The sequence below is a fragment of the Acomys russatus genome, chromosome 4 (assembly GCF_903995435.1).
Source record: "Acomys russatus chromosome 4, mAcoRus1.1, whole genome shotgun sequence".
NCBI classification, from domain to species: Eukaryota; Metazoa; Chordata; class Mammalia; order Rodentia; family Muridae; genus Acomys; species Acomys russatus.
Genome location: NC_067140.1, coordinates 27,893,934 through 27,914,807, shown reverse-complemented (window position 1 = coordinate 27,914,807; position 20,874 = coordinate 27,893,934). Strand labels below are relative to the sequence as shown.

The 20,874-nt window shown below is 52.0% G+C and overlaps 2 protein-coding genes and 1 non-coding gene across 3 annotated transcripts; 1 reads left to right on the top strand and 2 right to left on the bottom strand.

The window, feature by feature from the left end:
- The first annotated feature begins 2,399 nt into the window (after window positions 1-2,399).
- Sox18 (SRY-box transcription factor 18) lies at window positions 2,400-4,606 on the top strand. The gene is made up of 2 exons (XM_051144045.1): window positions 2,400-2,864; window positions 3,056-4,606. Exons 1-2 carry the CDS (start codon window positions 2,525-2,527, stop codon window positions 3,847-3,849), a joined length of 1,134 nt encoding a protein of 377 aa, XP_051000002.1. The 5' UTR covers window positions 2,400-2,524; the 3' UTR covers window positions 3,850-4,606.
- A 9,206-nt stretch (window positions 4,607-13,812) lies between these two features.
- On the bottom strand, window positions 13,813-13,917 carry LOC127188763 (U6 spliceosomal RNA). The gene has a single exon (XR_007830606.1). It is a non-coding gene; the product is annotated as a U6 spliceosomal RNA (small nuclear RNA).
- A 3,014-nt stretch (window positions 13,918-16,931) lies between these two features.
- On the bottom strand, window positions 16,932-19,282 carry C4H20orf204 (chromosome 4 C20orf204 homolog). The gene is made up of 4 exons (XM_051144983.1): window positions 18,938-19,282; window positions 17,538-17,810; window positions 17,296-17,445; window positions 16,932-17,109 (listed from the first exon to the last, which is right to left on the bottom strand). Exons 1-4 carry the CDS (start codon window positions 18,938-18,940, stop codon window positions 16,972-16,974), a joined length of 564 nt encoding a protein of 187 aa, XP_051000940.1. The 5' UTR covers window positions 18,941-19,282; the 3' UTR covers window positions 16,932-16,971.
- Between the last annotated feature and the right edge of the window lie 1,592 nt (window positions 19,283-20,874).

Sequence of the window (20,874 nt, the reverse complement as noted above, 5' to 3'; positions counted from 1 at the left end):
TCAGTCCTCAACCCCTGAGGACTATACCCTTATAGGAGAGTCCATCATGTCTGACTCACAAGGACTTGGGCAGTCTCTGGCACTAGGGGCCACCTCACCCCACACCCTGGGAACCTGACAGACACAGACACACAGACACACACACAGACCACACACAGACACAGACATTCACAAAGAATGTCCCTCTCCTAGCATAGCTGGCCACACCCACAGCAGCCCTGTACAGCCTTGGGGAGTCTCTCCAGGCCTGGGGCTCCAAGGTCAGGGCCACCCTGCTGGCAGACTGAAGCCACCTCCCCCATTGTTGTCCCATCTGGAAGGAGGGTGGGAGTCGCCAGCATCACCACTGCCAAGCAGTGGGCAGTGAGGGTAGCCTGACCCTAGAGAGAAAAGGGAGCACCCAGCAGGCTCCTGCCCAGCTCACAGGATATGACAGCCTGACATCTGAGTAAGATGGCTTGAGTAAGAGGGGGTCAGTGCCAGGAGAGATGACTGCTAGAGGGCCATGGAGGGGGACAGTGAGGTAATGCCGGATATTCTGTCCAGAGCACGAGGCTGATTCTGAGCTGTCCCAGAATTCTGAGCCCACCGCAACATGTGAGGCTGCGGCTGAAGACTGAAGAGCCTTTCCTAGAACCCCAGTGAACATCATCTCAAAATAGCTACTGCCCTGGCCAAGTCAGGCTCTGGGGAGCCCAGCCTGTACCCACAGCTGTGGAGTAAAGGTAACTTCTGACAAAAGCTGATGGAAGAGGCAGCCGTGTCAGGGTAGCTCTGGTCCTTTGTTTCTTTGTGGCACTGAAGACAGAACCTAGGACCTTTTGCGGGCCAGACAAGCACCCTACCACTAACCACTCCACCTCCACCTCTAGTTCTTTGTGCCCAATCTCTTGTTTTGTTTTGTTTTGTGTTTTTCGAGACAGGGTTTCTCTGTGTAGCCTTGGCTGACTTAGACTCACTTTGTAGACCAGGCTGGCCTCCAACTCACAACGATCCACCTGCCTCTGCTTCCCAAGTGCTGGGATTAAAGGCGTGTGCCACCACGCCCACTTTGTGCCCATTCTCAAAATGAAAATATTCACATGGCTCATGCCCTCACTCACCATCATCCTCCTGCACCCACTGTTCAGTCCACGTACCCACCTAGGCCTGCCTAACGGGAGCTGACCGCTGGCAAGGTCCTGTAAGCATTCTCACCGTGGTGTCTACACCACACCTGCCTTCTGAGGAAGTGTTGAGTTGCTTCAGTACCCCCACCCTACTCAGAATTTGTGCCCCTGCAGCAGGTGCAAGGCCTCTAATGGGCCCTTTATTGCCATAGTTGCGGGACAAAATATCTCTGCCCTTTAGTCTGAGGGCATCTCTCCATGGCAAGAGTACTCAGAAAGAAAGGGAGTACTCAGCACAAGATGCTGTGGGACCCATGGGCAGCCCCAGAAGCCACCGGGGCTCTCTCAGCGCTCAGGGTCGAGTATCTTGACCTGACAGGGAAGGCTGCAGAGTGTCCAGGGTATGTGTCGATGGAGTTCCCGGCCTGTCACAGACAGCTGCCAAGGACACTGGATTTTGCCCTACAGTTACACTTGGCGGTGGTGGAGGAGGGGCAGCTCTCAGGAGAAAGCCATCAGTTTCTAGGGCCCAGATCCTTTCTTTCCTGGCGGAGAGGTTGGAGAGATAAAAAAAAAGAAAACGAGTGATAGCTCCTTTGGAGAACTCCCAGTTTTCCTCTGCCTCACCTGTCCAGGTGCCTTCGTCTTTTCTTGGGACAACTGTCTGGCCTGGGCAGGGAAACCAGCTACAGCAGCCCTGAGAAGCATCTGTGTCCACCACTCTATGTTTCCCTTGTGGACAAGGTCTGGGTTCTTTTGCTTTGAGTTTGGGTCTGGGAGAGAGGAAAAAAAGGTCCACTGGGGAGAGGCACTGGAACTGCTAGGCTGAACACCCCATCTGGGAGGGTCAACAGACAGGAAGAGGAAAGAACATCTCTAAAATCCCATCCCTTTTCCCGGGGTGCACGATGAAAGTGACCCCTACCCCCCCCCAACCCTATAACTTGGTGCTAAAATAAATCTCCCTTCATCCAGTCTAACACCTCTGTCCGCTCCCCTCATTCCTGCCCAGGGGCCTGTCTCCGTGGGTGGGGTGGCAGCTCTCTCTGAAACCTGACAACCCTAGGGGACCCCTCCTTCTGAGCCCCAGCCCACACCAGCAGCCCTCTCCCACTCTGGGGTCTCTTCTTTAGAGCCGGGGGCGGAGGGTGGGCTTCGCTCTGGGGAGGCCTCAGCGGGATCCTGCTGGGAAGAAAGGGAGCCACCGCGGAGGGGGGCAGCCCCGCCCCGGCCCGCCCGCTCTGCTGTGGATTGGCCCGGTGTCTCTATATCTGCGATGCCTTCCTGGCACGAAGCTACCAAGTCCCCACTGTCTCCACCCGACGTCCGCCAGCCCTCCGTACTCGGCTTCGCAGTGCCTGCCACTGTCTTCTGCGCTCCCGCGCCGCGTTCCGCCCAGGCCTTGCCCAGCTGGAATGCAGAGATCGCCGCCCGGCTACGGCGCACAGGACGACCCGCCCTCCCGCCGCGACTGTGCATGGGCCCCCGGACTCGGAGCCGCTGCTGAGCCGCGCGGCCTCCCTGTCACCAACGTCTCGCCACCCTCGCCTGCCTCGCCGTCCAGCCTTCAGCGGAGCCCACCGCGCAGCCCCGAGTCTGGGCGCTATGGCTTCAGCCGCGGGGAGCGCCAGACGGCCGACGAGTTGCGCATCCGGCGGCCCATGAACGCTTTCATGGTGTGGGCGAAGGACGAGCGCAAGCGACTGGCGCAGCAAAACCCGGATCTGCACAACGCAGTGCTGAGCAAGATGCTGGGTGAGAGTCGAAATCACAGAGAGGGCCGGCGGGGGGTCGGGGGGGTCGATTTGGGAGGGGGTCGAGATCCTGGGCTCCAGGGCCGGTCGCAGGGGTCTAAGCCACATTCGTGCCGCGCGCCCAGGGCGCACGCAGAGTTGATTGGTCGTGCGCCCTACCACGGTCCACTAACAGGCTCCCTTTGCTCACAGGCAAAGCGTGGAAGGAGCTGAACACGGCAGAGAAGCGGCCCTTCGTGGAAGAGGCCGAACGGCTGCGTGTACAGCATTTGCGCGACCATCCCAACTACAAGTACCGACCTCGCCGCAAAAAACAGGCGCGCAAGGCCCGGAGGCTGGAGCCTGGCCTCTTGCTCCCGGGCCTCGTGCAGCCGTCTGCGCCGCCTGAGCCCTTCGCTGCAGCACCAGGCTCGGTCCGCCCCTTCCGCGAGCTACCCACGCTGGGTGCGGAGTTCGATGGTTTGGGGCTACCCACTCCCGAGCGCTCGCCTCTGGACGGCCTGGAGCCTGGCGAGGCCTCCTTCTTCCCACCGCCTTTGGCGCCCGAGGACTGCGCACTGCGGGCTTTCCGGGCGCCCTATGCCCCCGAGCTGGCACGGGACCCGAGCTTCTGCTACGGGGCGCCCCTGGCTGAGGCGCTCAGGACAGCGCCGCCTACCGCGCCGCTCGCGGGCCTCTACTATGGCACCCTGGGCACTCCGGGCCCGTACCCCAACCCTCTTTCACCACCACCTGAGGCCCCACCTCTTGAGGGCACAGAGCAACTGGAGCCTACCACTGACCTTTGGGCTGATGTAGACCTCACCGAATTCGACCAGTATCTCAACTGCAGCCGGACTCGACCGGATGCCACTACACTCCCCTACCACGTGGCACTGGCCAAACTGGGTCCTCGCGCCATGTCCTGCCCGGAGGAGAGCAGCCTCATTTCTGCCCTGTCTGACGCCAGCAGCGCCGTCTACTACAGCGCCTGCATCTCAGGCTAGCCGCTGTCCCTGCCCTTCAGCGCTTCTGCTTGTGGCCAAGCGGCAGGGCCCTGCCTGCTTCCTTTCGCATATGTATGTTAGGCTATGCAGCAGCCTTTAGAGCTCATGGCCTAAAGGTACCACTTCTGTCACCACCTCTGTTGTCCCCTCATTCACACACCTTCTGGGGCCTCCTATGTGTTGGGCCTTCCCTAGGAACCTCTGCCAGGGTTACGTTTCTGAACCATCTAGTTCATTTCTTCTGCTATGTATTTTCTAGAAGGACACTGTATTTTTTACTTTGCCTTTATATATTATATATACATATATAATACAACATATTTAATTTTTAATTAAACATTTTTCTTTAAAAAGGGTTTCAGTGAGCACTAGCATCCGTGCGTAAGGAACAGCGATGTTTCCTATAAACACTGGCCACAGAGATTACTCTGCTTTTTCCTTAGCTACACAGCTGCCCTCCGTCCTTCCAGCTCGGCTCACAGATGCCATCAGCCATCAGCCTGCATTGCATTTTTCCTTCTGCAAACCTAGGCGTTGCCCGGGACAGCATTCTTCACTTAGGCAGAACTGCAGGGCTGACACCAGTGCAGACACATTACCAGATCCCAGCAGGCATTCCCCAAGAGAGGTGGCACTATGGCACCCCTACTCCCCCAGGGGACCCGGCTTAGACCTAGTGGCCCAGGCAGTGCTCAAACTTCATCACATATCCCAAATAATGGTGTGAGGGCAGCTGTACTTGGGACCCTGTCCTCTGTAAGCAGCACTGGATGACAGAGGACAGAGATGTGTAGAAGCCACATTAGCTATGCTTGGGCTCCTTCCAGGAGGAGGGGGATGGGGGCATGGGGGGCTCTTTCCAGACCATCTCCTTTTCAAAGTCTCTTACTGGACACGCATAAGCATCTAGAGAAGGAACACACACACATGCATGCACACACATACACACACACACACACACACACACACCCCGTATCTAGCAAACCTCCTTAACCAGGAGCTCCCAGTCCTGGAGCAGAAGCCTGTCCTACCCCCATATGCCCAGCAATGTTGGCTGATTCATCCACGTTGGAGTATAAAACACCTAGCAGGACTATGTAAACATACGGCTTTCCACAAAGGGTGGCTACGTGTGACTCACCTGCAACAAACCGGGGGCTGGATGATCACATGGGTCTATGCACAGGGAGCCAGCACCCCCAGCATATTTAGGGAGGGGTACATAAGAAGTGGGGAATCTCTTAGAAGTGTTCGGCCTCTAAAGCAAGGTGATATCATCTCCGCATTGGCCATTATGAATTACATACCTTAAATAACAGTGTGAGGGGAGCTGCATGTGGGACCCTGTGGATGCAGCACTCGATGACAGAGGACAGGGAATGCGTGGAAAGAACAAAACCAGACAAGCTCCAAACAAGGGGAGAAGATGGGCCTGAACAGTCCTGCTGCCTGAATTCATGGGAGCAGTCCCCAAGTGCTCGGACTGGGGCATTTTCCCATCAACCTATGGACACACCAAGAAAATAGGACAGACCCAAGGAACATTCCCAGGTCCAGGGCACTTCCTCAGTTCTAGGTTCTATACTGTTCTATACTTTTATTTCCACAGAGGGTCCTGTCCCTTTAATTAGTAAGGTGGAAGCCCCAAGGGTGCTGATGCGGTCCCACTGTCTCTGTGGAGAGAAGACAGGGAGGACAGTGTGCTCCCCAGAATAACTTTTCCTAATTGTCAGGGAAGGAGGCTAGTAAGGGTCCAGTTAGGGGTAAGCCCAAATGTACAGGTTCCAAAGGGCAGCGAGTCCCCCAGAGCAGGCTCAGAAAGGGACATAAGTAGGATCACATCACCAACCGCAGGCTGGGCAGGGTGGGCGGGGAAGAGTGGCGACTCCTATTATCCTGCCTGAGAAGACCTTCCTCGCCCCTCTCCCAAGGCTGAACCGCCGCCCTTCCAGGTAGACTCATAAACTAGGACCCCCTTGCCCAAAAGATCTGCGCTTCCGTTCCCACCCCTTCTCAGCCGTTGAACAGTCTGTCCCTGGAGCAGCCTGGGTGGCATGCCAAGAAATCCCCAGGCAGAGATATGGCTGAAAACAGGTGAGGGTCTCCCCAGCATTCACGCGCCACCCAAAGATTCCTGCCCCAACAAGGTCGAGACGGGGCAGGCAGAGGGATGGGGGGGAGAAGTGGGGGAGGGGGGGTCGCGGGAGGGGGCGATGTCTGCTTGAGATCTAAGCTCCCCAGCTCCCACCTCCGCTGCACTCCAGAAACACCCACTGGCTTCTGCTCCACCCAGGACTTGCTCCAACTTGAACTTGTTCCAAACTAGGCCCCACTTGCCTTCTGCTATCCCGCTTGGAGGAAGGGCACCTAGGAAGCACTCTGCTCTCCTACATAAAACCTTCAGTGCAAAGTTACGGGATCTGAGAAACCCAGACTTGGGAACCATTACTACTACGAGATTTCAGAGGCTTTTTACCGTCTTAGAAACCCATTACTTCCCCGTCCCTCGAAACAACAAACAGCTTTCTACTTTATGAGTTTATCTATTTTTTAAAAGATTTATTTATTTATTATTATGTATACTGTGCTCTGTCTGCATACACACCTGCAGGCCAAAAGGGGGCACTAGATCACGTTATCGACTGCTGTGAGCCACCACGGGGCTGCTGAGAACTGAACTCAAGACCTCTGGAAGAACAATCAGTGCTCTTAACCTTTGAGCCATCTCTTCATCCCGAGTTTATCTATTTAAAATTTAAAAATTTTTTCTTGTAAGATTTGTTTAACTTAGCTGGGCTTGGTGGCGCACGCCTTAAATCCCAGCACTCGGGAGGAGGAGGCAGGCCGATCACTGTGCGTTCGAGACCAGCCTGGTCTACAAAGCAAGTCCAGGATAGCCAAGGCTAACACAGAGAAACCCTGTCTCGAAAAAAATTTTTTTGTTTACTTTTATTTTACATGTATGAGTGTTTTACCTACATGTGTGCATGTGTACCATGTGCGTACAGTGTCTGTGAAGACCAGAAGAGAGCATCAGACCCCACGAAACTGGAATGACAGTGTCATCACGTGGTCACTGAGAGCTGAACCTGGGTCCTCTGCAAGAACAAGCGCCCTGAACTGCTGAGCCATCTCTCCAGCTCCCATTCTTTTCCAAGATTGCACTAAAAAAAGTTTGTGTGTGTGTGTGTGTGCACGTGTGTAAGTGCACAGTCATGCACGATGCCATGGCCCATGTGTGGAGGTCAGAGGCAAACCAGAGTAAGTAGGGTCTCTCCTTCCGCATACGGGTCCTGGGGCTCAACCTCCAGGCTGTCAGACATGTCGTACACACTGGACCCCTGATCTAAGGATTTACTCTTTAAAATTCTTTATTTTTATGTGTATGGGTGTTTTGCTTACATGTACTCCTGTGTGCCATGGGCATACTTGGTACCCTGGGAGGCCAGAAGAGGGTGTTGGATCCCGTGGGACTGCAGTTACAAATGGCTGTAAGATGATGTGTGGGTGCTTCCTTTAAAGATTTGCTTGTGTGCGGTGTGGTGTCTGTGTGCGCACATGTATGTGTGGGCAGGCATCCACAGAAGCTGGAAGCCTCAGATCCCTTTGGAACTAGAGTTACAGGCATCCAACATGGTGGTGCTGGGAGCTGAACCCAGGTCAGCTGCAAAGGTAACAGGCTTTCTTTATCACCAAGCCATCTCTTCAGCAAGAAATAATTATTTTAAACAGAATTTTCCCTATTGTTAATGCAATGGACATCCAGCAAGTGAGGGTCAGGCCCAATGGGAAAATGCATAAAGCATATAAAAATAAAATCTAATCATAGGTTTTTAAATGTCTCATTAATAAAGTAATAAAAAATCTGCTTTTAAAAGCCAGTTATTTTTATTTTAAAATTTGTGCAATGTGAGTGGGGATGTGTGCATGAGTGCAGGTACCCACAGAGGCCAGAGGGATCAGAGGCCCCTGGAGCTGGACTTACAGGCAGCTGTCAGCCACACAGCGTGGGTTCTGGGAATTGAACTCTGATCTTCTACACTTAACCATCTCTCTAGCCCCCAGGCCAGTTTTTGTTATTGCTGTCTGGGTAACATTTATTAAGAATATATTAATAGCTGGGCATGGTGGCGCACGCCTTTAATCCCAGCACTCAGGAGGCAGAGGCAGGCGGATCGCTGTGAGTTCGAGACCAGCCTGATCTACAAAGTGAGTCCAGGACTGCCAAGGCACCCTGTCTCAAAAAACCAAAAAAAAAAAAAAAAAAAAAAAAAAAAAAAAAAAAAGAATATATTAATAGTTAAGAAAACTCTTACTGTTGTAAACGGAGAATCCAGCATTAATTTTATCTCAGGATATTGAATTTCTACCTTGAAAATTTTTAATCTTATAATCAACTTAGTTGTAGCTATGTCCACATTCTTTAAATTTAATTCTCACAGTCATTCTACAATACACATCTTCTGACTTTGTTCTTGTCTATTTTTATTTTGGAACAATCTTTATTTTATTATACAAACTCCTTTCATGGCCAGAATCAGTTCTTTTCTTTAGTCTTCTTCTATCAAAAATATATCTTTTTCTTCACTTTTCTTTTTTTCCCCCTGATTTTTCCAGACATGGTCTCTCTGTGTTAGCCTTGGCTGTCCTGGACTTGCTTTTTAGACCAGGCTGGCCTTGAACTCATAGCAATCTGCCTGCCTCTGCCTCCCACTTGGTTTCTTTTTAAATTTTTTATTTTATTTCATTTTTGGTTTTTCAAGATTAAGTTTCTCTATGCGGGTTTGGCTGTCCTGGACTTGCTCTACAGATTAACCCGAACTCACAGAGATCAGTCTGCCTCTGGGATCTGCTGAGTGCTGGCATTAAAGGTGTGCACCACCAAGCCCGGGTCACTTGTTCTTTCTGTTGTTGTTGTTGTTGTTGCTTTCAAGACAGGGTTTCCCTACATAGGTTTGGCTGTCCTGGACTCACTTTGTAGGCCAGGCTGGCCTCAAACTCACAGCGATCCACCTGCCTCTGCTTCCTGAGTGCTTGGATTAAAGGTGTGCGCCACCACGCCCAGCCATTTGATCTTTCTTTAATGTCTTATTATAACTGTTATTATAATTACAGATTTAGAAAACACTTTCTTTTTAATAAGATAATTGTATTTCAAGTTAAAACTAGAAGCTTTATCTAAAGTACATCTTAACTATCTAACAGCTATAGATATAGATACAGACAGGTAAAACATATGAATAGTCATATCTATATCATGCTTGCTTGCTTTGAGACAGGATCTCACTATGTACCCCCAGCTTGGTCTGGCTATATAGACCAGGTGGTCTCTGTTTGAAGATGGTTTTGGTGCACTATGTATTCAAATGTTAATTTCTTTCTTCTTCTTTTTTGTTTTTTGTTTTTGTTTTTTGAGACAAGGTTTATGCCCTTTGTAAACCAGGCTGGCCTTGAACTCACAGAGAGCCACCTGCCTCCGCCTCCCGAGTGCTGGGATTAAAGGCGTGCACCACCACACCCAGCCCCTTAACAGTATCTTTACGGCTCTTGAACTCAGCAATCTGCGTTGATGCTTGTTTTTAAACTCTGTTTTATTTGAAGTATTGAAGCCTCTACCTCCCTTCCACCAACCCCTTAACCCTGGGTATAAGAAAGTGGGGAGGGGGGCACAGACCCCTTTACTTCTCTCGGCTCTTTAGGGTCAATGGGGTCTTTTGGGGCAACACCAATCTCCTTCAACAGCAGATGCAGCAAGCAGTCTCCTCTGAGTCGCTGCTTTGAAACGTTTCTCTCTGTCTACCACACCGGTCTCTAGTCTCTGCAAATTGCTACAGGCCTCAGCCTCAGGCCATCACTGCAAGCCACACTTTCTCTCTCTCCATGCTCTCCTGTTTATCTTCCTCAGAGTCCTAGACCACACCCACCCCTCTCAGTGACACACCAGGCCAGCCATTACCAGCTGGCAAAGACCAGGCCTTGAAGAAGACAGTTATCAGCTGTGGACCAACTAAAGCCCAAACTAAACTCTCACACTTAGGATTAAAACAAAACATATTTATATAACTGAGTTTACAAAGAACCAAAACTTCTGTTACAGATCTGTCTCTGCTTCCTTAGTGTGGGATTAAAAAACGTGCACTAGCCTGCCCAGCTTGTGTGTTTGTGTGTGTGTGTGTGTGTGTGTACCACAGGGAGACCAGAAGTATCAGATTCCCTGGAGCTGGAGTTACAGGCGGTTATGAGCCACCTGAAATGAGTACTAGAAGTCAAACTTGAGCAGTTAGTGCTCTTAATTGCTGAGCCATCTCTCCAGTCCAGGATTTACTTTTAAAAGATATTTTATTTATGCATCATGTTTATGTGCATGTGTGTGTACCTGCATGAGTTTATGTACACCATGTCTTGTTGGGGGATGGTCTGATGTATTTTTATGTTAATTACTATTTGTTGTCTGTGTGACCCACTTTTTGTTTAATAAAAAGTCATCTCACCTGGGCAGGGCAAAGGAGATAGGTGGGGCTTAGGGAGAGAGAAATCCTGGGGTGGGGGGTGGGGGAGGAAGACCACCAGGTGAAGAGAGAGAGACCTAAAGTGAAGAGAGAAAGGCCACCATGGGTGAGCTGGAGGAGCAGCACATGACTGGCAGCATGGATGAAAAATACAGCCCAGGGGCTGGAGAGATGGCTCAGCAGGTAAGAGTCTTAGCTGCTCTTCCAGAGGACCTGAGTTGAACTCCCAGCACCCACATGGCAGCTCACAACTGGTCTATAACTCTAGTTCCAGGGGACAGGACACCTTCACACAGACATACCTGTAGGCAAAAACACGAGTGCACATAAAATAAAATTAATTAAAAAAAGAAAAAGAAAAATACAGCCCAGATAAAAAACATAAACAAGTATTTGGGATTATAGATGAGAGGTAGCTTGACAGAGGTTATTAAGAACAGATGACATGGGATTGAGGCAGAGATCCCATGCCTGCCCCACTATGGGAGGTAATTTAGAGGATTGATGTCTGCCCTGCCTCAGGTTAACTAAGGCTATTTTAAAATATAACAAGTGTCTGTGTCTTGATTGATCACTAGCTGGGCCTACCAATAATATAAATAATACATATAAATTAAAAACAATAATGTCTGCATGCATGTGCCCTTGGAGACCAGAGGGTGTCAAATCCCCTTGAACTGGAGTTATAAGTAACCTGATGTGGGTGACTGGGAACTGAACCGAGGTCCTCTGAACAGCAGCAAAATATTTTGAGCAGCAAATACATCTCTTTAGTCTCCAGGATTCATTTAACAATTGTTTTTTGTTTTTATTTGCTTGTTTTTCTAAGACAGGGTTTCTCTATGTAGCCTTGACTGTCCTGGACTCACTCTGTTGACCAGGCTGGCCTTGAACTCAAAGATCAGCCTCCCTCTGCCTGAGTGCTGGGATTAAAGGTGCGTGCAAAGGCGTGAGCCTGCCCAGAGAAAAGTATAAATTTAAGACATTTTAATGAGAGTGCTCCAACTGAATTTGTAATACAGTCTTTCTTAACAGAGTGAGTTCCAGGACAGCCAGGGCTACACAGAGAAATTCTGTCTCGAAAAACAAAAGACAAAAAATTTTTTTTTTTTTTTTTTTTTTTTAAAGATTTATTTATTATGTATACAGTATGCATCAGATCACATCATAGATGGTTGTGAGCCACCATGTGGTTGCTGGGAATTGAACTCAGGACCTCTGGAAGAGCAGTCAGTGCTCTTAACCGCTGAGCCATCTCTCCAGCCCAATTGATTTTTTTTTTCTTTCTTTTTTTTTTGGTTTTTTCGAGACAGGGTTTCTCTGTGTAGCCTTGGTTGTCCTGGACTCACTTTGTAGACCAGGCTGGCCTCGAACTCACAGCGATCCTCCTGCCTCTGCCTCCCGAGTGCTGGGATTAAAGGCGTGCGCCACCACGCCCGGCTAAGACAAAAAATTTTTAATTTATATGTCTGAGCAATAGGTAAGAACCACACACCCATGTGCTACAGAAGCTGCTTGTAACTGATCTTTTTCTGTTTGTTTTCTTTTTTATATTCATTCATTCCTTCATTGAGACAGGGTCTCTCTACCACTCAGCTGTTTTGGATCTTCTGTGGAGATCAAGCTGGCCTCACATTCACAGAGCTCAGCCTGCTTTTGCCTCCCAAGTGCTGGGATTCAAAGCGTGCACCACCTTGCCTGGCTCCTAACTAAGATCCCGTGGGGTCTAGTCAGCCACTATCCAGTCTACAAAACTTCTGCTCCCGATAGGAAAGGAACTCACCAGGGAGGGGACAGCGTGCCTAGATGTAATTGTTTCTGAGGGCCTGGAAAAGGCAGGGCCTAAGCACACCCCAGGTCCACAGCACACTTCGGGCTCCTGGGCTTCTGTTCCCAAGACCTCACAGAGTTTCCTCCAACCCCCAACTTACAACTTCATTCCTTCTCTTGGGTTTGGCTCCTCACAACTCTACTTTGTGTCCCACAACCCAGGCTCCCACTGCTGACTCTGGGGACATGTCACCCATAACCCTGTCCCCTACAACTCTACCCAGTTCCCAGCAATCTGCCCCCACTCCTCTGCCTCACCCTGTATCCTTGCCCGGCCCTCCATGACTTCATCTCATCTCCTATAACCCCCCTCCCCTGTAGCCCCACCTTCTGTCCCATGACCCCAGCCCCCACCACCTTGTCCAGTCTCCCACACCCCTGTCTGCCCTCCAGAAAACAGGAAGTGTTGGGAGCCGCAGCTCTGGGAGTAAGTGCAGGAAGCCGGGCTTATCTTGCCCTGCAGCCCTGACCCCTGGCCTTGTGCCGGGTAGGGGGCGCCAGGGGCAGTCCAAGGACTGAGCCTACTCACCTGGTGAGCACCCGGCTGTTCCTCTCTTGGACCACAAGCTGTCACAGCTGGATAGGTATCCAGCTGGGTCTAGCCAGGGCACCATTAAACTCCCCAGGGTTCATCAGACTGATGTCACCTCCACAGACAGCAGCAGGGATCCAATCTGCACAGCAAGGAGGTGACCCAGGAGCTGGAACCCCAGGATGTCCACTTCCCCTACAACAGGCACGGCACCACCGCACAGCTGCCAAAGGCCTGACCTTCCCACTTCCATCCAAACAAGAACTCACTTCCATAGCAGGTGTTACCTCTTTGCTGGTTATTCCAGAGTCAAGCAGGGTGTGGGGTGTGGGGTGTGGGGTGTGTGTGTGAGTGTGTCTGTGTGTGGGGGTGGGGGTGGAGTGTGTGTGTCTATGTGGGCAGGTATGGGGGGAGTGTGTGTGGGGGGGTGTGGGTGTGTATAGGTGTGTGTGGGGGTGTGTGGGGGTGTGGGGTGTGTGTGGGATGTGTGAGTGGGGGTGTTTCTGAGTTCACAAAGCTAAGCCTTCTTGAGAAGGGGGCAGGGATAGGGACTGTCCCTTGCACCCACCCCCACCCCCGGGTCCTGAAGGGTCACTGGCAGGGACAATGGGCCTCAACACCTGCTTCACCCTTGTCCCCCTACCCCCACCCTAGTAATATGTGTTTCCTGGAGTAGGGTCCTTGTTTATTCCCAGTGAGCTGTAGCTGTAGCTGAAGCAGGCCGCCTTCTTCAACACCTGCAGGTCTTGGGATCCAACACTAGGCCTGGTGCCCAGAGGCCCACAAGGCCGGCACTCTCCAGGTCTGGGGCAGATGTTTCCTCCTCCACGGCCCTGTCCACAGTGCTGTCCTTCTAGGAGCCCAGAGTTTTTTCTTTTCTTTTTGTTCCAATAACCCCTCCCATAGAAAGGGCAGTCATTTAATTCTGAGCAGTTGGCAAAGCTGAATCTCCCTTTACATCTACCTCAGGATTTAACAGGGTTGGTGTGGATCTACCATGGAATGGCCTAAGGACCATGAACCTCAACCAGGCCTGGGCCTTACACATTCTCCCATCCAAGAATTATGTGTGAAACAGCTCTGTTAACTAGGAAAGGTACGGAATGATTCACAAATTTGTGTGTCTTACTTGCACAGTGGCCATGCTAATCTCCTCTGTATCGTCCCAGTTTGACTGCATGAACAGCTGAAGTGAGCCCAGCTTTAGAGCCCTAGCTGAGTTTAGAGTGCTACCTGCGGGCCAGACAGTGGTGGCGCATGTACACCTTTAATCCCAGCACTCGGGAGGCAGAGGCAGGCGGATCACTGTGAGTTCAAGGCCAGCCTGGTCTACAAAGTGAGTCCAGGACAGCCAAGGCTACACAGAGAAACCCTGTCTTGAAAATTTAAAAACCTAAATAAATAAATAAAGCGAGCTCTACCTACATGTAGGCTTCCTTCACTCAGCTCTGCCACCCTCGTGGGCTCTTGTGGTGAGTGGCAGGATGGGCAAGTGCTGTCCTAACATAGAAGACGCTACAGCCCACTCCCTGCTGCATCATGGGAGGTGGGGCAGGGTTGTTAACATACAAGTTGAAAAGTCAAGATTAACTTTGGGATTTGCAAGCCCAAGAACTAGCTTGTCATCTGTAGCTGTTGCCCAAGTTCCAGATGTTCTTTCAAAGGCTCCTAGTCGTGGGAGGCCATGGTACCCAGTCTCCCTTCAAAGCCTGCCAGGCCCCTTCTTCCAGGATTACATATGGAGGCCTGGCTCCTGGGTTGCAGGAAATTGCACAGGCCTGGCCAGTGCCTTGGGGGTCCCATCTGTAATCCTCACAGAGCCCTTTCTTCTGGGCCATCGCCCCACCCCCCTTAAAAATCAAGCATTGAAAAAGGCTTGTGTGAAATAGGATAATAGCAGCAGTCTCCAGCCCTGTGTCTGAGCCTCAGCATCTCCAAGATCTGTTCTGGCTGATAGCAGCCAGCAAATAACTGTAGTACAGCTTCTGTGCTGGGCTAAGCTAAGTGTGTCCTCAGCTACAAAGAAGCCCAGGGCCTCACTTAGGTCCCTGAGCTGAGCTTAAAGGAGCCAGGGTCTAGGGTCTCAGGAGCATCCAAGTTACTTTTCAGCTCCAAGCTTCTCTGAGGACTCTGTGCCTGTCCTTATCCTATGAGAGGACAGTCATTCTAGTGGGTTGGTGACCCCGGGCTGATGTTTTCAGGGCTCCTGCAGGGAAAGCCTGACCCTGACGTACAGGTGCAGGGTTCAGGTGGCCTCTCAGTGTGCAATCTGGTACAGGACTGGGGCATCAGCATTTACTCCCTGAAACTCTTGAGGCATCTGCTTCACTGCTAGTCCCAGGAGGCCGTGTCAGTTGAGGAGGGGGCAGTGGGAACCAGGACACCCTGTAGCCTACCTCCCCAGCTTGGTTGCTCTAAACAGTAGGACAGGACAGCAAATTGGGCAGTAGCTGTGGATGCTCACTAGAACTGGAGCAATTTCCCAGTGGGATTTAAAGTTGGAGCAAGGAGAAGTACAGATTGCCTTGCAAAATAGGTCCCTGGGGATTTCCATGGAGGGCTGTTCATACTGCCCCCTGCAGCTCAGCGCCCAGACTGTTACTAACCTCCAGATCCCACTTGGCCACTCTTTAGCTATTCTGCTGCCCTATGGCTTTTATTTCAACAAAATCAGACCTTTTTCTCCACAGTGGGTCATTGGCTATGCCCCAGCATGCCCAGTAGAGCCTACCAACATAAGCCATCAGTCCAAGTCCGTCATCCACCTCTCCTTCACTGGTATTTTCCAGTACAAGATGACCACCCACCCACCCTCTAGGGCAAGGATCCTGCAATGGCCAGCCTTCCTCTCATTTCCTCACATCAGAGTGAGCTCTCTCTCTCTCCCTCATCCCTCTCTCTCCCTGTCTGTCTGTCATTGTCTCTCTCTGTGACTGTCTCTCTCTCTCTCTCTCTCTCTCTCTCTCTCTCTCTCTCTCTCTCTCTCTCACGCACACACACACACACACATACACATTCACTATGCACACACAGGGGAGAATCATTTTAGACCTAGCTTTGCTGAAGGCCTGTGTACTCAGGCCCTCTCTGGCACATTCCACCTTGTACTTGTCTACCCTCCTACCCCGTAAAGCAGAGTCAAAATGTCCTGTATTCGAGCTCCAAGATGGCTTGTGAGGCCATGCGAAATCTGAACCATAGATTACCAGAATGCACACTGATATGCACAGAGCTCCACTGGGCCAACCCTGACCCCAGCTCTGACAGTGCATGACTGTGTAGTCAGGGAAGGTCCTGTGGTCTCTCCACCTCTCAGCTTTCCCATCGGGCAGGCCACACATGCACCAAGGCGCTAAGGAATAAAGGCATGGAGAATTTCAGGGCTGTTTCTTGCTCTTGTAGGTTGCCGGGTTTTGTCCCTTGTTCACCTGTCTGACAGGCACAGGGCAAGCTATTCTTTGAATTCTTCGGGTTTCACATCCTATTATGAGGCAGGGAGCCAGGGGGACATTACCTCTCTCTGCTTAGGGAGAGCATGGAAGACTCGACACCCAGGCTTATGTGGGTGCTGCAGTCAGCCTGGTTAAATCAAAGGACAAGTCTGGGGCAGTCAGCGAAGTCGTCCCACCCCCACCCCACCCCGCCCCGCCCATCCCCCAGGGGCAGCAGGAAACGGCTTGGTCTAGTTTGTGGCCAGGGCAGCAAAGCTGGCTTCCTCTAAGTCCCGTTTCCTTTATCCGGTTGTTTTGCTCTGAATCCACTGAACTCAGCCTTCCCTCCTCTCCATTTCCACCCTCTCCTCCGGTCCCGAGTTGGGCAGGACGGATGCATGACGTTTACAAACCCCTAACCAGGCTGCAGGGTGGGGGTAGGGGGCTTCCCTGCCGTGGACACTTGACAACAGGGCCGACGGCCCGCTCACGCCCCCTGCTGTATGAGGGCGAACTGCTGCCGCTGCTGAGGTGTGACCTACAGGGCCCTAGCCCTGCCGTGCTGACGAGCCCATCCCTGGCCAGTCCAGGGTCCACAACCAGCTAGGCAAAGATTAGAAGAACCAGGTCACATCAGTAGCTCTATTTATTGGGGCCTCAGTGGGTGTGCAGAGGGACGGCCATAGAGGAGGGTCTCCTTTTCTACACATCCTGGAACTTTTGAATGCAGGCAGTCTGAGGGGAGAGCGAGGGCACTACCAAAACAGGGAACAGTTTGCGTCCGGTCTTCTGTGAGAGGTGGGAGAGACCAGGGACGGTGCTAGAATTCTCCAGTGGCCATGGCACTTAGCGCAAAGAGCTTCTCCCAGCAGGAGGCGACAGCGTACAGGGCCCGGAGCAGGAGCCGCCTCCGGCTGCCGCGTGGTGGCTGTACTGGATGCTTCTTGGGCTGCAGGATCTGATAGTGGGGACCAGTTGTGAGTCAGTGTGTACAGACCCTGTGCCCTCGCCCTTATCTCACAGCTCAGGGTTAGTGAAGAGGGAAGCGGGTGGCTGCCAGATCAGTTGGCCCTAACGGAGTCCAAAGCCGGGGGCCATTGGTGCCATAGTCCTTAGGGGAGGGGAGATTGAGGATGCATACCACGTAGGGTGTTCTGCAGTGTCTGCGCATCACTGCCTCCGTACGCACTGCCGCTGTCCATGCTGCTTTCTCTAATGCATTATGGGGAACTCCAGACACACTCTCAAGAAGAGTCTGACCCAAGGACTCAATAGACAGTAAGATGCTGTGCTCCTGAGTTGGAAAGGGAGGAAAGCCAGAGCAGGGGAGTGGGGTTGGGGCATAAGGAGGGAACAAACAGGAGTAGGGGAGCACCTCCCCCATACCTTCTGGGCATCACAGGAGGTTCTTGGCCGTCTCCGGCCTCCACCAGCTCCAGGCAGGTTTTTCTGGATGAAGTGGTGGTGTCGGGACGCAGGCTCTGTACGCTGGGCTCCCAGCCCAGCCCACTGCATGGCAGCCCGCAAGTCCTGGAAGATGACAGCTTGGTAGTGGCGCAGTACCTCTTGGACGCTACAGGACTGGGACCCAGGCCAGCCCAGGGCAGACCCAAGAAATGCCAGCAGCAGTAGTGTGTAGAAAGAGGGCTTTGGGGTCACCTGGAGAAGACACCAGGTTGAGGTTGAGAGCCTAGGCCTCCCAACACAAGGAGTGGCCCCACAGGCACTTGAAGGAGATAGAAAATCTCATCAGAGACGCTGGCCATGGCTTGTATAAACCTGGGCTTTCCTAGGGAAGGGAAGACTTACAAACCACCAAACGACGCCATGTTCTGTGAGCATTTGTGGGGTGTGTAGTGGGGCATGGGGAAGTGTTTTCTATGAGCGCTGAAGGACTTGAGAGGTGACAGGGAACAGGTTTAGAGACAAGGGACTAACACTATGGTCTACATTGGAGAGGCAGAAAAGTAAGCTGCTAGAGTACCATCCATGTGCCAGGGCTCCCTGACTTTGTACAGGGAGTGGGGTGGGGGCCCCCCTAGTACAGTCTCATCCTGACCACGCTCAGACCATACCTGCTAGTCATAGCCCACTCCCACCCAACTGTTGTGCTCTTGGGTGAACATGACAGGATACGGGGGAGACCCACTTTGCTTGTGCAGTGTAGGACCAGTCTCCCTCAGTAGTCACAGAAAACCCCAAACTAGGGCAGACATACTCCCAGTGGAAGGGGAAGGCTGGGGGCAAGGCTCAGAGACAGTAAGAGAAGCAAAGTCTGCCAACAAATTTCCTCCCATCCAGAATGGAATGGACTGGTGCTGGGGAAAGGTCACACATGAGGATGACAGCTGAAGGTCCCTAGGACCCAAAAGGACCAGTTTCCAAACATGCCCCTAGGCTCCCAGCTGGAGTCAGGCAGCCCACTTGGGCTGGAAAATTAATCTTGTGAACCCAGCGAAACACAGGACTCAGCTTCCCAGCCCTGGCAGGATTGCTGAACCCAACATACCGCAAACTCCCACACAGAGATGGGGGGTAGGGGCTTCTGCCTGGGGTACCAGCACCAACAACTTAAGAACAAATGTAGTAGCACCTTCTTGAAAGTCACGGGGTACCATGACCAATGGAGGGGTGTTGATTTTATTGGGCACCACCATAAACATCTGGGGGTTTCCATGAGGCACAGGGATACAGCCTCCCCCGGGTTATGCCCACGCCCAGCCCCTTGGCCCAGGTCAGCCCTCTCCCCCAAGGCCCCCCCCCCCCCCCCCCCCCCGTGTGCTCACCATAGGCCTCTCAGGGTCTGGCCCGCCCTTACTCCCTCTAGCAGGCCACACACATGATCCGGGGTCCTCTGGGTCTTTAGGTGGCCAATGACACAGGTAACTGTCAGTCACACCAGGTCCTCTACTGGCTGATGGGGCCTCCTTGGACAGAGCTGAGAGGCAGGTGGAGAGGCTTTTGAAGTTGGTTCCTCTAGCAAAGGGAGGGAGCAACAAGAGAGGGAAGGCAAGTCCAGTAAGCCAGCCCTGCCCCTAGCCCCTCCCACCCTCTCCCCAGTCACTTCAATTAACCTGACCCTGGAGCACAGCAGCTGCCAGTTGCAGCAGATCTTGCATTGAGCCTCCAACCCCATGAACACCCCTGCTCTGTCTCCATGGGCAGAGAGCAACAGTCTCTTCTGATAGGCAAGGCAGCCACCAGTCCCCAGTGCATATCCGGACAGACTTGTCCCAGCAGGTCTGGAACTTGGGACTTCCCTGGCCCCACTTCATCCCTCCAAGCCCTGGGGTCACTCAGGAGCAGGAGCCCCAGTCCCAGGGTTGCTTTTTGCTCTACTACAGCAGCAGCCTCTGGAACATAGCTCATCTCTTGCTGAACAAAGCTTAGCTTGCAGCTGAAGAAAAGCAACAACGTGGGCTGAGGAGACAGCCCAGCAGGTTAAGGCGCTTGCTGCCAAGCTTTGTCAACCTGAGTTTGATCCTAGGAGCCAACATAAAAAGAAAGAGTATCCTCTGACCTCCACAAGCATGCTGTGGCATACCTACACCCCAATAAATGTGACACACAAGGAGTTGCTGACCACCTCAGCAACAAAAAGATCCTCCATTCCCACAGACAGGAAGATAACCTGGACACTACATGCTATCCACTTTCCCACAGCACCTTTACTCACTACCCTCTTATGTAACTGCTCTACTGTACTCAGTTTGAGAGTCAAAACCAGTCAAAAGTAGAAACCACCAACAGCTGATGTTGTAGTCTAGTTCTTTCCCTTCCATCTGTGAAGGAGCTGCTGTGTGTGGTCCCTCATCATAGGGAACCCCAACCATTTTTCCATGTAAATACCCAAGCAGCTCTCCTAGAAATCCTCAGGACAGAAGTAGGAGGTACATCCCCAAGCCAGCACCCCAGTGACCTGTCATTCTGCGCCTGTTCTCTGGACTGTCAAAGTTCCTAGAACCGCAGAGTGAGCTCACCCCAAGTTCAGCAACGATGCCTGCTGAGCTTCATTTTACCTCAGATGCCAAGAGAACGATGGGGCTTCTACAAGCCTGTCAATCTTTTACAGCTCGGGCCCCTGTGACCTCCAGCCTCTTGTGTGGCACATCTGTAACACGTAGCCTGTACTCACAACACTTTCTCCTTAGAATCTCAGCAAGCCCTCAGTACCCACACTGTGCTGCTTCTGGGACATCCAAGTACCTGCAGGAGGTACATGACCACCTGTTGACACTTGCTTTTTAAACTATTTTATTTTATTTTAAACTCTACCCCCCTTCCAACCCCTTAACCCTGGGTATAAGAAAGTGGGGAGGGGGGCACAGACCCCTTTACTTCTCTTGGCTCTTTAGGGTCAATGGGGTCTTTTGGGGCAACACCAATCTCCTTCAACAGCAGATGCAGCAAGCAGTCTCCTCTGAGTCGCTGCTTTGAAACGTTTCTCTCCGTCCACCACACTGGTTTCTGGTCTCTGCAAACTGCTACAGGCCTCAGGCCATCACTGCAAGCCACACTTTCTCTCTCTCCATGCTCTCCTGTTTATCTTCCTCAGAGTCCTAGACCACACCCACCCCTCTCAGTGACACACCAGGCCGGCCATTACCAGCTGGCAAAGACCAGGCCTTGAAGAAGACAGTTATCAGCTGTGGACCAACTAAAGCCCAAACTAAACTCTCACACTTGGGATTAGAACAAAACATATTTATATGACTGAATTTAC

Coding starts and splice junctions, on each gene's coding strand:
- Sox18 (XM_051144045.1), top strand. CDS start 2,525: ATGCAGAGATCGCCGCCCGGCTACGGCGCACAGGACGACCCGCCCTCC. Junction 2,865..3,055: donor AGTGCTGAGCAAGATGCTGG/GTGAGAGTCGAA, acceptor CTTTGCTCACAG/GCAAAGCGTGGAAGGAGCTG.
- C4H20orf204 (XM_051144983.1), bottom strand. Junction 17,446..17,537: donor CCTCCTGTGATGCCCAGAAG/GTATGGGGGAGG, acceptor TTTCCAACTCAG/GAGCACAGCATCTTACTGTC. Junction 17,110..17,295: donor GACACTGCAGAACACCCTAC/GTGGTATGCATC, acceptor CCCCACTATCAG/ATCCTGCAGCCCAAGAAGCA.